The sequence below is a fragment of the Falco punctatus genome (assembly GCF_963210335.1).
Source record: "Falco punctatus genome assembly, chromosome: 7".
NCBI lineage: Eukaryota > Metazoa > Chordata > Aves > Falconiformes > Falconidae > Falco > Falco punctatus.
In genome coordinates, this window is record NC_137587.1 from 54,106,018 (window position 1) to 54,121,670 (window position 15,653).

At 40.8% G+C, this 15,653-nt stretch overlaps 1 protein-coding gene across 11 annotated transcripts in view; it reads right to left on the reverse strand.

Annotated features, from left to right (window-relative positions):
* RNF111 (ring finger protein 111) overlaps window positions 1–15,653 on the reverse strand; it is a 60,956-nt gene that overhangs the window by 39,614 nt on the left and 5,689 nt on the right. For 3 of the 11 annotated variants that reach the window (XM_080396612.1, XM_080396611.1, XM_080396619.1), the window contains exons 1-2: window positions 2,109–2,230; window positions 487–1,382 (exon numbers count right to left, since the gene is read on the reverse strand). In XM_080396612.1, coding sequence (XP_080252738.1) covers window positions 487–1,382; window positions 2,109–2,170 — 958 coding nt within the window. In that variant the 5' untranslated portion in view covers window positions 2,171–2,230. The other 8 variants (XM_080396614.1, XM_080396613.1, XM_080396610.1 and 5 more) reach the window with 6 other exon arrangements.

Consider the following 15,653-nt stretch of genomic DNA (forward strand, 5'->3'; position numbering starts at 1 on the left):
TTTTCTTTTTTTGTTATTTTTTTTGTTTAAGTTCTCAAACATATTTGAATAGATATTAATAGATATTTCTGCATTCTGAAGCCAGATAAAATTGTTATTCCTGCAATCAGTTTACAAAGCTATGATAGCTAAAATTTTTAATACAATTCAACTGCTAAAAAAATATAATAATGGAGCAACTCCACAGAATGTGACTAATAAGATTTCGCAACCTTTCAGTACATTGTTTAGAAACCATTAAGTCTGCCTTTCACATTAAAGTTCAAAGACTTTATTTTGTTGTAATTTTACTGGAAGCTCTGAATATACTTTTTCCATCAAGAACTTATGGTGTAACGTTCACGTTACTTGCCGTACATCAGTCTTACTTGTATTTTAATTTCTACAAAAACACAAAAACAACTGCTCCAAAGCACTCACAAAGAAAATCATACTGTATGTGAAGAAAGCTCATTAATAAAAAGTACCTCAGGAATTTAGTTTTACCTGAAGGAACAGCTGTACTATTCTGGTGGTTTTCACTAGGTGACACAAATAAGTCTTCCTCCCCTTCAGTAGAAGAACTGGAAGAGGATTCACTACTGAGATCGTTCTCACTGGAACTGCTAGAGCTGGGTAGTAAAGCATACTTCCTTCGAGCTAATACTTCCCGCTTTTTCCTCTGCATTAAAATTCGTTCTTTTTGGTTCTGTGTCCGCTGTGATGAACTTGTTTTCACAAATCTCTTCCTATATGGAAGCCTTCTTAAAGAACTGCTGTGAAAACAGGGCCTTTTCATTAGTAACCCAGGTACAGAGTCTGCCTCAGTCCGTGGCCACTTCTGTGACCTTGCACTATGAGTTCTACTTGTAGTATTCAACACTGCCTGAGGGTGTCTTACAGGAGCATCTTTTTCTTCATCAGATGTTACTGTGTCAGAGTCTCCAAAATGTAAGCTAGATGAAGGTGAAGAGATACAGTCACTAAAAGAAGAATCATTGTCTTCACTCTGTGTTTCTAGATGCTGTCTTAATCCTAAGATTCCTTGATTTTCTTTATCAGGACAATTTTGAGTATATGAAGGACCAGCCTGCTGGCTCTTGCGTTTTTTTCGCACCACAATACTTTTGTCTTGGTCTGTACGGTTGCCATTCATGTCCTTTTGCTTCTGAGAATCACCACATAAGTGAGAGAACTCATTCCCTACTTTACTGGCAATCATCTCAACTTCTGCAGTGAAGCTTTTGGCTGCCCCAATAGGCTCAGGGTTCAAGAGGATCCCCTTCAGACTCTCCTGTCTCTTTGGTGCATCAGAAGGAACTTCACTCTTCATATCCGCTTTTAGAGTATAAACTATATTACATTCAGGAGTCCATTTAGACATGGAAAGGTTTAAGAAAGGCCTAGAAAGAAGAATAGATATGCATCAAAAAAACCAAAGAAGCATCAGATTTTGAGAGCAAAACTGAAATAAAAGACATTTACTGCTAAGACTAACCCCGCAGTGGGAAAAGCAAACCAGCAGTAACCGAAATACAACTGTTTCATAGTATTAAGAAATCTGCTTGATAACCTAATTTTGAATTAAGACAGAACTCTTACAACTTGTGTTGAAGGGAAGTTCTTATAGTCAGTGAAAACATTACCGCTTTCACAGAGCAAGCATCAATGTATGTCACCTGTAAAATGCATGGACAATGTGTTTTACCGATGCTTAAGCAGGAGAGTCAACAGGCTGCTGCTTACAGAAGTTGCACAAGTTTCAGCTAAATAACTCCAATAGCCATCAACTAAACTGCATACTTAAATAAGGCCTACACCTTCCCCTATAGCTGTATATATATATGCATAGTAAATACCTTGAACAAAATACATGGCATAGTATGGTGACAACTGAGCTATAAAGGTTAGTTACTTAGAATTCATGCTTCTCTTCTGACATAAAAAGGAATAAAACAGGAGAGATTTTGAACCTTATTATTTTGGGGTGAAATAATAGAGATCCACATATTACCCAGGGTTTCTTTAAAAACCACACCACACATTAACAGTATGGAGCGGTTCACGAAGCTGTATCCAGCCCCTCCACTTTTGACTCTATGCTGCGACAGAAACTGGCCATACCTTACCCCATTTCCTTAATAGCTGGTAACAGGCCAGTTCCCCTCCCTGTCAAAATACAATGTAACATCAGTCCCGATTCAAAGAAAACTTTTTCACTGGAAAATGACCCAGTGACACAGGCAACAGAAACCTCAGGAAGATACTCACCTTCAACAGGCTTCATCTGGCATCTCTGTTTAAGTTCCCAAAAGGAAGTGACAAAAAGAATTTGGTTCCCACTGTCATAACCACTGAAGCACTCTTTACCGTAACCACTATCGCTTCTCTGTGCCTCAGATGAGTAAGACTGTAGCAGACATCTGACACTGTACTACTTAAGCAATTAAGTGCTCCCTCTTTTCTCCCTCCCTCACCACTTGTTTGAAGGAACAACTCCTTTGCTCTTCTAGAAGAAATGTTTAGGCACTGACCCAGATTGTAGGGCTGACCAATCTGAAAAATAATTTCCCGACAAGATCAGACACCAATCCAACTGATCGCAGAAGCACACCAACAGTTCTATCTGGCTTACAGCAGGCTGTGCTGAACTACCGAAAGGCTGCTTAGGAAAAAGATGTGCAACTCTACCTTAAGTGGAAATGACGCTCCTTTAGAAACACTGGAACATGCACAAAGACACAAAAAAAGTCTAAGGCAGCAACAGCAGAATCTATGGCAAGTTAAGCAGCATTGCCTACAGAGGTCCATGATCTTCTGCCTGAATTTCCAAATTCTTCAAAATGCTAACACATTCTGACATCAGGTACTAATACTTAAAGCTCTGGTTTATTCTGTTATAATACAGATCCATACCAGACTGAGATTACAGAAGAGTCAAACGACCATTTCTTAGATTGTTTCAAAACCCGATGCTTTCAGGAGCAGCTGTGAGCTAGTTGTTCCTAACAGACCCTGAAGAATGACTTATCTCAGCTTGCAACCGGTATGAACTGATGCATTATCCCAGGCAGCCTGTGTTCTCTTCATAGCCATAAGCAACATACCTAATTCTTCAAGTGACGTAATCTAGAGTAATAATTTTGCACAAGGCATATATGCTGCAATGCCAGCATCTAAAGAAGCCATAAATTCACTGGATCTTTCTGGAGATCAAGAACCTCGAGGATCCTAGAACGCCAGCTGAAAAGATCCATTTGAATGTTCTCACTGGAAATCCTACATACAAACATTTGTAGTAATTACTGTTAAATGAGAGGCCTATACCCTGTGATAACTAAGAAAGTGTTGCAGTTTCCTACTGGAATTAGAGCAGACATATGTTTTACATTAGTAAGTCAAAAGCTAACTGCAGGCAAGTTGGATTAAACCTCCTCTTGTCAGTACATACAACAGGACCGGTTCTTACTTTCACTTCATCAAAGCACAATGCACGGTAGGCGACACTTCATATTTTCAAAAGTTAAACCGAAAGCTGTTACATCCTGGACAATATATATATGTATTTTGTTATTGCAGCAAGTTTTAATGGAATGCAGTATATAAGACTACCCTCTTCTTTGGGACTGAAAAAAAGAAGCTGCAAAATTGGAAGAAAACTTGGAATAAACTCTAAGAATGTAAGAAGTCTAAATAGTAAACAAAGAAGCATCTATTACAGCTGTGGAATTCCGGTATCAACCCTTTTCTGCTCCTGAGGAAAATACCCAGCTCTCACATGCTCCTCCCTATGCAGGTACTTACCCTCACATATATGCACCATCTTTTTGGAAAAATTAATACTAAGGCATCCATTTTATAAACTTTCTAACAACGGGAAATCCGAATTCAAATCTGTTATAAGCACACAAAGAACCAGCAGTACATAGTCATTTTCTTATCCTCACAAGGTCACCTTTAAGGCAGTATTTTTGGTCTGTCATTCATGCACCACTGTTGTACAGAAATGCAACACTTTGTCTAGTCAAATCTTTTCCATGGTCCAAAAGCCAGCCCCTCCCACAATAACCCCATATTTATTTCATCATAAGTTTTTTTTAGATAAGCCACACTATTTTGATTGGGGGAAAAAAGCTCATTTATTCAGACAGCTTATAGTCTTCGAACAGTCATAACTTACCATCATATAGTAATGTCCTATAGTCTATACATAACAGTTTCCTGCCCTTTTAACATGATAAATTAAGGGGACAATTTTATTTAGTTTTGAAGTTTTCTTAAGAAATAAAAATCTGAACATTTTCTCATGATGTGAGCACATCCAGGGGCTGGTTTACAAAGGGCTCAGCTCCAGTCATTGGAGTGCTGCCCCCACCCCCACCCCCACTTTACTGTTAAACTCTAGTGTGGAAATCTCCATATCTCCATCAGTACAAAAGTTCTGCATTGTGAATGTGATTATCTCTGTATAAGCTCTGTTTACATTAGCACAGAAGCCACTGGGCTGAAATACAGATAGAGCTATTTTAAGTTACAGCAAAAAAAAAAAAAAGAAAGAAATAAATCTTACCCTTTGGGAAACCTCAAACTACTGTAAGATGACAAAAAAACCTAAACCACCACAGAGCGAAAACTAGTGTGCTTGAAATGCTATTTACTAGCTTAGTTTTCTCCCAACAAACAGCCTAGATATAATAGGCAGTTAACTCTGATTCAAACATTTTGTAGATTTGCAGTCTTACAGCCATGGAAAAATCTGCAGTAACTCCACTACGTAATCAAAAACTATTCATTTTTTCTAACCAATACAGTGCCTGAAGGACTGCTTACTCATGGGAGAGCTGCTGCCTTCCAATTAAAAATTACACAACAGCTTAAACGTGAGTATATTTTTCAAGTGAATGGCAGCAATCAACTATGACGAATCATCCATTCCTTCACTATTTAGAAATGCTATTACAAACCTTTGAACAAAAGATTTGACCAAAAAAAGACAGAGGCTGGAAGAAGGGCTTACCATTTAACTAGATTCCAATCCACTGTAAGCATTTTCAGCGGTCAGACGTAAGAAATACCCATACTACATACAATTTCCAATGCTTTTACACAGAAGACTAAGTTTAAGAGGGACTACAAAAATATTATGCAAATAACTAAGACTCCTTAAAATGAGATCTGCTATTCAATATTTAGAAGATCCTACAAAACCTCCCTCTAATTAAAAGTAGTCCTCAGAAGCTTTTTTCAAAAAGCAGCAAGATGCAGTAAGCAAGCTCAATCAGCATTAGTGTTCTTCCTTCCTAATCAAAACATTTGCCTATTAACTTACAGAATCAAGACTTTGAGAGGAAAATGGGGTAGTGTCTTCTTTCAAGCCATTTTAAGTAGAATCAATGAAGAGCTAAACCAGCTACATGAAAATTACAAATAATTACTCTAAGTTCCCTTCTAAAGCATATGACTATTCAGAAGCAAAAAGTGTACATTATTTGTATCCATTCATGTCACAAATTAAAGATCTTTGATATTAATTATGCCAAGACATACAGCACTGCAAGAAAATCCATGCAAAATCCTTTGAAATTCCTAAGTCAAAACAAGCTCAAAGTTTAAGATCTTCATAGCAGACAACTTTATGATCACATATAAAAAAAGCAGAACACATGAGTTATGAGGCCAAGTATTTTGTCATTAAGAATTAATGCCATTACTAGAAATCAAAAAGTATGATAGCATTAAAGCACTACAAGAAGTGCAATGGTTCATTACACAACATTAACTCAAATTTTTGATGTAAACTTGGTCAATACATACATGTTATCCGATATATCATTACTTTGAAAATGTATTTTCAGTTATTTTAAAATATAATAAAATATTTCAGTTATTTTAAAATAGCGTCAACTCCCTTCAACCTTCAAGAAACAATCTCTCTTTAGGTGTCAAAAAGTATCTTGATCAATTCTCTCAAGCTTGGCTACAGTAAGTATGCAGTGCTTTGATTCACGACCAACCAACCACTCTGCAGAAAATGCCTATCTTAAGCACATACTTTCTACATCATCCCAAATTACTCGTCTCTGTCCTGTTAACGCTAAACCCAGCAAGCCAAATAGTTTATTCAGCAAACATCTAGACTTCTAGACAACTTAATGAAAAGCAGTGAACACAAAAAAAAAAAAAAAAAAAAAAAGAAAAGATTCATTTGCAGAGCAGTTAGTAGTCTATTTCCTAATTTCCCCCATCTTCAGTTTCCTGCTCCTTTCTCATTACACGGCAATTTCCCCTTGTTTGATATACTCTACACCACTCAGACCCTAAATGTATTTATGTGGTTATCCAGTAGGAATGAGCCTAGAGGCCAGTGCAGACAAAAATACTTCCCAATACAGCAGCTCTCAAGACTACCAAGAGCTTGTAGAACATGTTGTTGTTGTAATCGCAGAAAAGAACACAGCAATTCTACTTTCATAAAAATTCTGTACTATCTAAGACTATTCATGTACCCAACTCAAGTGCCCATATATAGAATAACATCAGGCAAGAGAGTATTTAAGATTGTCTCGGAAAGGAAGTTTCTGTCAATTGCATTTGTAGCTCCCTTACTCAGTCCTAACTTATTCTCTTTGCGTATGTTCACTGAACTCACAATTAACTTTTAAAATTAATTCCCTTCCCTAATACATGGATTTAATCAGATTTTACTTTTAACCTGATTTTTACTCTGACAAGCTAATACTGGTAGTGTTATTTCCATGAGAAGACCTCACTGCTGAGGTCCGGTATGCAGAAAAAAATCTTACATTCTGTACACTGTTCCTACCACAGTACTTTTTTGAACTGGCAGACATGGCTGTCAAGAGCTCAAAGACCAGACCAGTGAATAAAAGTATTGCACAAGCCATATTCTGGAACACCAACAGACAGTTCTTTCCTCTCATTAAAAAGATGTATTTTTATTCTTTCGGCAAGGCTCTTCCATCAGATGAATCAAGACACAGGATAATGAAAAAGCTTCTAAAATTTGTACATGACCTTCGGCAAAAGTGAGATAACCCAAGTACTGCTACTTCCCTTTCTCAGGGGCAGAGCGCCAAACAAGACTGATTCATGCATGACCCTAACACAATGGACGCTGCCAGTAGACCTGGAGAAGCTGCACCCCCAACGCAATCCCATGAAGATCAAATCTCAGTGCCATCATGCTCTGCTCCAACAAAAATAACTCCCTGAGCAGTTTACAAAAAGCTCCACTTAGGCCGAAAAGGGCAGTCACGCCCTGCTCGTTTCATTCCTATCGATCAGGGACAACCTGTACAATGCAGAGTAAGTAGCAGGAACACAAAATAGCCAATACGGAGCTCCACCATCAGCAAAACAAGTGCAACTAAATTTTGAAACTTCATTGCACTGTTCTTCACTTTGGCTGTTCTTCATTTCCACTACTTCATGCAGCAAATAGTGCTTGCTTAAAGCTTGTTTTAACTACTAAATTTCAGCATACTATGTATCAGTCTCCTAGTCTTTGCTGGAAAATAAAGCAATTGATAGTTAAAAGATCTATACATCTTTATAAAACAGCAACAATCAGAAGGCAATCTGAAACTCTGTTATGTTTGCTTTGATATTATAAAGCATCAAGCACATTTTTATTCACAGGACAATATGAAATACCATTGCAAATCACTCTTAATTTCCTTTGTTTGCTTTAATGCAGCCACAGTGGTGACAAATACTCTGATTTTTAAATGACAAAATTACCCAAGGATTCTCCAAGCAGAACACGTTTCTTTTGCCCTACAGAAAGGTACAGTACTTCAGAATAACATGAAAAACAGTTACTAACTGCATGATAATGTTCCAGAGACAGGTTCTTGCCTACAGTCTCAAAAGGACACTCCATTACACCCAGCCTGATCAGAAGAGTTTGTGCTTTGCAGAGGGTGCTATAGTCACATGAACCACAGAAGGTGGACTTACTCATTCCTTGCAGCCAACTCTACAAACCATCACTGGCTTGCAAAATGTATTCTTAAAAGTGAAACGTTGTTTCAAGTTAACAGCACAACTGTTAGTAACCTTTGCAAAACAGTCTCAAAGGTAAAGTCAGACCACAGTAACTGTACTGTAAAGTGGTGTAACCAACAGTTCCCATCCTCTGGACCAGCAAAGTCTACTTGATTTTCTCTCCAATTCCTGAGACCTTCAAAGTTTATTTCCTCCTGCACTAAGTCAATTCAGATCGGTAAAGCAATTATCTTGCAACAGAAATGTCAGGCCACCTATAGAATAGTTACAGAATTCCTCTGTTATGCCACGTTACCATTCACCTCTGAGACTTACCACCACTGTATTCTTACAGAGAGGCTATTGAAAGTGTCCGTCCCTCACATCTTCTAACAGAATCCAGCATAGGACAGCTACAAACTGAAGAGCTCTTCCCTAGGACTGGATCTATGGCCCAGCTCCAGCTGGAATAGACAGAATAGACGGAGCATGCGCAGCTGGATGCACCTCAGCTACATGAGTTGGCAGGCTAAGAGCAGTTCTGCATAGAGTCCGACGAACAACAAGTTAGTTAGCTCTCCAGAAACACACTATGAATCAGGCCAAGACCATAAGCGCCCCCCCCCCCCCCCCAAATCCTAGCATCAATTAAGCCTCACTGAAGTGCTAGCATGCACGTACCCACCTGGGCAAGGAATCTGTTTGGGTTTGCACAATGGATGCAAGCAGGTGGATTTGACCAACATCGTGTTCAAAAGCACATTCTTCAGTCTAGACACTTCTTTGCTCTGTCCTAGGCTTAAACTGAGTTAGCTACATTAACACTATGTAAATCATGGTTTTAAGACATAAGCATTATGATTTGGCAATCAGGAATGTTCTGGCTTCAGTGAACTCCAAGACAAACACAACAGCATTTAGGAATTTAGGAATAAGGAGTTGTAGCTTTTTTAAAACAATGACAAAATACACTGTTTTTTTTAATTGGAGCTTAAGATCTTAACTAGAAATTCTGCTTTCAGAGACAGATAGGGAAGTTCTGAACTACACAGCCATCAAAAATAATTGTAAAAATTATTTCTTAGTCCCCCTTGGCAGCTTTGACCTTTGAGGTATGTGTAACTGTTCTAAATGCAGTGCCATTTTGCAAACACCTCTTGATCAAGCTTTGAGGAGCAAAGTGAGACATAATCATTGTCACAACTGCTAACAAGAACTTCACCAGTGAGAATTATGAAATTAACCATCAGGACAGTATTATCCTGGTCTTCAGAAAACCTGTGAGAAGCAGGGGATTTTTCAGATACTGAACTGAGTAGATCTACCAGTTCAAGAGGGAAGGATGGTGCAGAAGACTCTTCACCCAGTAGAGCCAAGTAGCAGTGGGCAAAAGCAAACATTTTACTTGACAGCAGCCAAGTAATAGGACTGTAATGTACTGGCAAAAAAAATACAGAAGAGTCTCTTGCTGGTAAAATTGCGAACCAGCCGTCTCAGATTTCACTTGGTAAACACTTAATAGGGAAGGCATCACTTTAACTCACAGTAGTTCCTTTTCCAAATAGCGTAAACTATATAAAACATCAAAATAATGATGTTAGCAACACTTTGGGTTAGTGAAAGAGTTTTTCTTTCTTCCTTCCCCTCTGCTCCTTCAGGAGTCTCTCTTAAGCCTGACATCCGCCCACCAAGAAAAACACTAATCCAAACTAAGCCTGAAGCAAGTTCGCTAGTATAACACTTTGGCTGTAGATACGTTTTGTGGGGTTTTTAAGAGCACTGTAGGCTTTGGAAGCAGTTGATCACTGTCACACTGACAAAACTTAAGAGACTACAACTGTACCCCTATGTTGTACATGTGTCCAATATGACGTTAATCAATCTATGTTTCTAAATCTCTTCCGAACCTCACTGACATGCAAACAGCTAAAGCACTTAAGATCTGGCAATAAAACTGACGTAAGGGAGGTTGCAGACCCCTAAAGGTGCAGGGAAATCTTTATACAACATCTGCCTATGGCAAATCCATCTCTCTGTACTATCCCCATTGTTTACATGTGAATTAAATCAGTCCATTCCCTGTCCCATCTGCCCCAGCAATTTTTTCCCCTCATTTATTCAACTGCCTGACATCTAAGCTTCCATAATTCATCAGCTAGGGAGGGGGACATTATTACCTGTATCTCCTCAAAAGAATGTCTTCACCATTAGAGCAAATATAAACAACTGAAATGAAAGATTCTTCATCTTGGCAAAAAAGGCAGTAACTGCTGTGTGCTAAATGTTATTGCAACACAGCCACATCCACTGAAAGACAAGATTGTTACAGCTGCTCTGGCCACATAGGTCTAAAAAGTTATTAATTTAAAGGTAAAGTACAAGTCACAGATATGTTTAGATACACTCTTACTACACTTTTGCAAAATCCATTGCTTCATAAAAGTCACATTTCTGAAAGGTCAGAATGTTCCCATCCACATTTTGAAAGGACATGTGAAATATGGATGAATACCATGAGCGGTTGTTCACCCCGGCCTCTCAATACTAGACATAACCACAGCTGTAGCTGCCAGGGCTTCAGCCATCAATAAAAATAAACAGATTTGTAAATAGGTGACACTTTAAGAACTTTAAAACAGGAAGCTTAGTGTCTTACATACTTTAACTACAGTGAAATGCAAAATGTGCACACAGCCTTTCCTGTCTTACACATGCCATACGTCATTTTATACTGTGTATGACAGCATGAGACAAGCGACCAGATGTTCACTTTATCAAATGAACCAAGATAACATCTATTCCCTATCAACCCTTGGACATGGGCAGGAACACAAATCAGAATTGCCACTCAGCTTGGCCAACAGCAGTATTTTTGTTGGTGGCTGGTTGTTTTTTTGCCTCCAGTAGTCCTCGTATCTAACAAAAAGATGAGTAAAAACAGTGGAACTAGTGGAAAACTATTTTAATAGCAAGGACTACAGGTGTGTGAATTATAAGAAGCTTCAATTTATATTTGAAAGAGTAACAACATATTTCAATTCTTTAAATATTAATTTTCCTCAAAAAAGCTTCTATTAAGTGTCCAGATTTAATCTGTCTTTTGAATTTCCTAGTGGTTACAACAAAGACAATATCAGGCTTTATTTCACCACTTAAAAATCTATTTTCCTTTTTCAGTTTATAATACAGATATTCCACCACGATAAATGCTAGCTAGGGTCTCCACACCAAGCAGTCAATTCTTTTTTTTTTTGTCAAATATTTGTTTTTGAAGGAAACACGTTAAAATCAAATAAAGTTGGGCTATTACAGGAGGGTCTTACCTCCTGCATTATATCTTCTTTCAGAGCAGTACCTGAGTATCAGCAATTAAGGGTATCATTTAATCAGCTACAGCAACCAGGCCTTGCTTATGATTTGACCAAACCATTTCAAGAAGGAAGAGCTTCCTCAAACGACGCAAATATTCCACGAACGTACAAACAGCCCTAATCACCAAAACACCGACAATTTAAAAAAAAAAAAACAAAAGCACGTAGCTCCTTCCCCCCTGCCCATTCCAACACCAGGTACAAACCTACGCACCGCTGGCGATCCTGGCCTACATCTCTCAATGAACGCTGCTTCCTCGTTCCTCAGGCCAACAGCGCCTGACGGATTTTTAACACGGGTTAAGCAACAGAACACCAACTTTGCAAAGAAAACAAATGACGTTATAACAAACCCTGTTACGCACACAAATAAAACTCCTTTCCGTCAGGGAAATTTCGTGACCAATATTCAAGGAGACAAACCCCAAGAGCGCTGCGGCTTCCCGCAGCGCAGATACCGCTTTGTGCGTCAACCAGGCACTGAAAAAAAAAAAAATTTAAAAAAAAACAAATCCCCGGGAAGGTCCCCCCCATGCCTCATGGCCCCCGTCGCGGGGCCGCTCCGGCGGGAGAGGCAGCCGCGGGCCGCCACCGGGCGGGGCAGGGGACAGCCCCCCGCCCCCCGCCGGGCCCCACCCGCCACCGGACAACGCCGCGCTGGGCGCTGGGCGGCCCCCAGCCGTACCTGAGACGGGAAGGCCGAGCGGGGAGAGGCAGGTGCCGCCGGCGCCGCGCTCAGGGCCCGAGGAAGGGAAGCGGCCCCGGCGGGCACCGCAGGGACGCCGCGTCGCTGCCTGGCGCGGCCCGGGAGGCCACCGCCTCCTCCTCGGCGGCTCCCTGCCCCGCCGCCCGGCCCTGGTGGCTCCGCTGCTCCCCGGCCTGGCCGCAGCCGCCCGGCCCCCAGTGACACGCTGCGAGGCGGGCGACGTTTTGTTGTTGCGCAGCCCCCACCGCCGCCGCCGCCGCTCCCTCCCCAGACGCAGCGCGACACTCGGTGCTGCTTTACAGCAGTCCGCAAAGCGCAGCCGCGCCGACTGGCGCCCCTCCTCCCGGCAGGCGCCTCGCCCCCTGCTGGGCGGAAGCGGCGGCGCAGCGCCGGGCCCTCCCTCACCCTTCACGAGCCCCCTCGCCCCCCGGGGCTCCCCCTCGCCCTGGGGCGGGCAGCGATGATCCGAGAGGACGTGGGCCGGGGCGGGATGGTGGCAGGCCGCTGCCCCAGCCCCGGTCAGCCCGGCTGGGTGGCAGCAGCGCTGCTGCTGTTCCTGCGGTTCTCCCTCTCGATCCTGTGTAAACCCCTCAGTTTTGTACCGGGAGGTGTCTCTCCCTGCCGAGCCGTCGGGACGAGGCGGGAGCTGGCAGGCCCTGCGCCGGCCCTGGGCCCAGCTGCACCCAGCCTGTCCTCCCCGCAGCCAGACAATAGCCGCAGCTACCAGGGAATGAGCACAAATCCCATTTACGCTCTTTAGAAATAGGGATTTAATTTGTATTTGCTGCAGGAAGGCGCTTGCCGACTTAGGAGCAGGTGAGCCTGCCCACTCTTGACCGCTGCACTACTGATGCCAACATACCTTGAGAGGAGCTTCCCCGGCTGGGTACGCACCTTCTGCACAGCCACCAGCCACACGGCCACCACGCTGCTTCATCACCTTGTGAATTCCCTCATTTGTCGGAAAGTTGGCATGTTTATAACTGCCCAAGCACGCCAAAAGCCACGAGGCCTTTTTTCCCAGAGCCCGCCTTTCATCCTTGTTGGCGTACATATTCAAAACACTTCCAGCTGAGAACACAGGATAGGAAAGGGTTCTACACTGTCAGCAACCAACAGATATGTAAACTCGGTATTTTGGAGAAGACTGGTGCAGTCTGATCTGCCAGTAGTTAAAGATCTTACTCTGAATGCACTGCCACCAGAGCCATCAGTACTAAGAGTTGGTACTCAGTCTGGAGGAGCTAAACAACCTTTATGCATCATTACAAAAGAAATGGTCATGGGGAAAACACGCATTTTGAGTCTGTTACTCCCACGAGTTTCTGAATGGAATTTCCTTAAAGCAAAATGGTTGAAACAACACGGAAACAATTTCTCAAACAAGGAAAAAGGTTTTAAGGAAAGACTACAATGAATACCTTCTTTTGAGGTAGGCATATTTCTAGGGGCAGGAAGAAAGATTACTAAGCACAGGAATATCCGATTATGTCGAAGTGTAGAAACAAAAGTGCAAAAGGTGCTAGACCACATAAATGATACAAAAATAAACAAGTTTTCCAGCTTTATGCATAATGCGAGAGCACAGGAAAAAGTGAGACCCACAAACGGCAACGGTGGAAAAATGGATCACAGGTGATTTTCTGTGGTTCCAGAACCAAACTAGTAACTCATTTCAGTTTTCAATAAAGACAACAATACAGGTCATACAGCATTAATTTTCTACCTTTTCCTACATACTTTTTTTTCAGGTGTTTGGTTATTTTTAAAATCATGGAAATACAGTATGTCACAATCCTGGCAGACTTCAGTAAACAATGACATTGGACCACATCCAAAATAACTACTGAAACTCGGGAGAATGGGGAGCAGTATAAAAATTTGAAGCATGACCAAAACGCTCAACAGCAGATAACAACAGACACCGGGAAGAAGGTCATATCATATTCAATGGAGGTCATTAATGGTTTGCTTATGTAAGCAATTTTAATGCTTTTCATTAATGACTGGAACCAAAGTTGAAAAATACCAATAAAAATCTGCAGAGTGGTGGTGGTGGCACTTAAGACAATAAATGGGTAGAATTAAATGACCCTGAAGACAGGAACAAGGTGAAAAAAAAGCAGAGTAAAATATAAAGAATGTGGACTTGAATGTTAATGACTAAAAGTTTTGGTATATATTGGGTATTTGTCAGGTAGAAGGCAGTAGGATGAGAACTTCAATAACTATATAATTAAGAAAATGGCCAAGAGCCCACAACATGACATACACATGAAAAAAGCAAACATGTCTGTACAATGGGGCGATGGGGATGGCAGAGTTCAATGCTATTGTAAAAAATTATTCCCGATGTAGTCTTACAACTACTTTATCCAGCTGGTTTTAATATGTATTATGGGAAGACTAATATTAACAGGACACTCAAGGGAACATAGCATATATGAGAGGAAGCTAATGAAATTTGTCTGGATTAAGAAATGAGACAAGAGGTATGTTCTCTATAAGCTGGTCAAAGGTTAATACCAATTAAAAAAAATACAGATCTACACCAACTCTTTAAGTATTTACCTATTTACTTTTTTTTTTTGAGCGTTCATGCCAAAAATGACAGAAAAGTAATTCTTGGCAGAGAAAACATACAGCGTCACTACGCTCACCAACTGAAAAGACCATTTAAAAAACAAAATCAAGAGGCTACAAAGTGGCTAGAAATTTCAGTTCACAAATTAAAAAGCAATGCAGGGCAAGTATAGACAGTCTTGATTTTCTCCCAGTGTAGAGTCAGAGTGGCCAGGTGATCTGTAAATGCTTTAACTGCACAACTTGGTAGACCTTTCCTCCTTGGGTAAACTAAAATAAAGATAAAATTCCTAGGACCTTTATTAACTATGGTTTCTTAATACCTGTTTCACTGTGGGCTACCAACTGATAAGAACCTAGTAAGTTGTGAGCCAGCTCACCCTTAAACGAGCACTTGATAAAAACTAGTCAGTTATTTTTAAGGGCTTTTTTTTTTAATTTTTTAACTTCTAATAAATATATCAAAGGGCATAGATAAAGTTACTTCTGCCATTATTTTAGGATCTTGCAGAAATGGACAGTTGTCTTTAAAACGGCTTATTGATTCCTTGGACAAAACCAAAAGATTCTCCTTTTTACATTTCTTTGCTACAGAAAATGAAAAGGTTAAATCAATTCATTCTTAAATCACTAATGCAAATTTCAGAATAGCTTTCAGACTAGTGTCATCAATTCATACTGAACTCTTCAACTTCTTCTAACTACAGCTAAACAAAACCATTTATATGCACACCCCAGGGCCTGGCATAACTAAAGAAGAAACTACCTTATCTAAGATCAAAATATGCCAGCCAGCAGGAGACAGCACTTTACATTTTTGGCAAAAAAACCCCAAATCAAAGCACACCCCTATCCCGAGGTACCTTCGGCAGCTCGGCTTCATAGTTGGATGCAGTCCTTTGCGGGAGTGCTGCATCAGTTTGCTGGCTCACCAAGGAAAGCCAGGCACAGCTTTTTCCAGATGCAAACACCAGCTTCTGGAATGCAGTCCCACTAGGCGCGTGGCC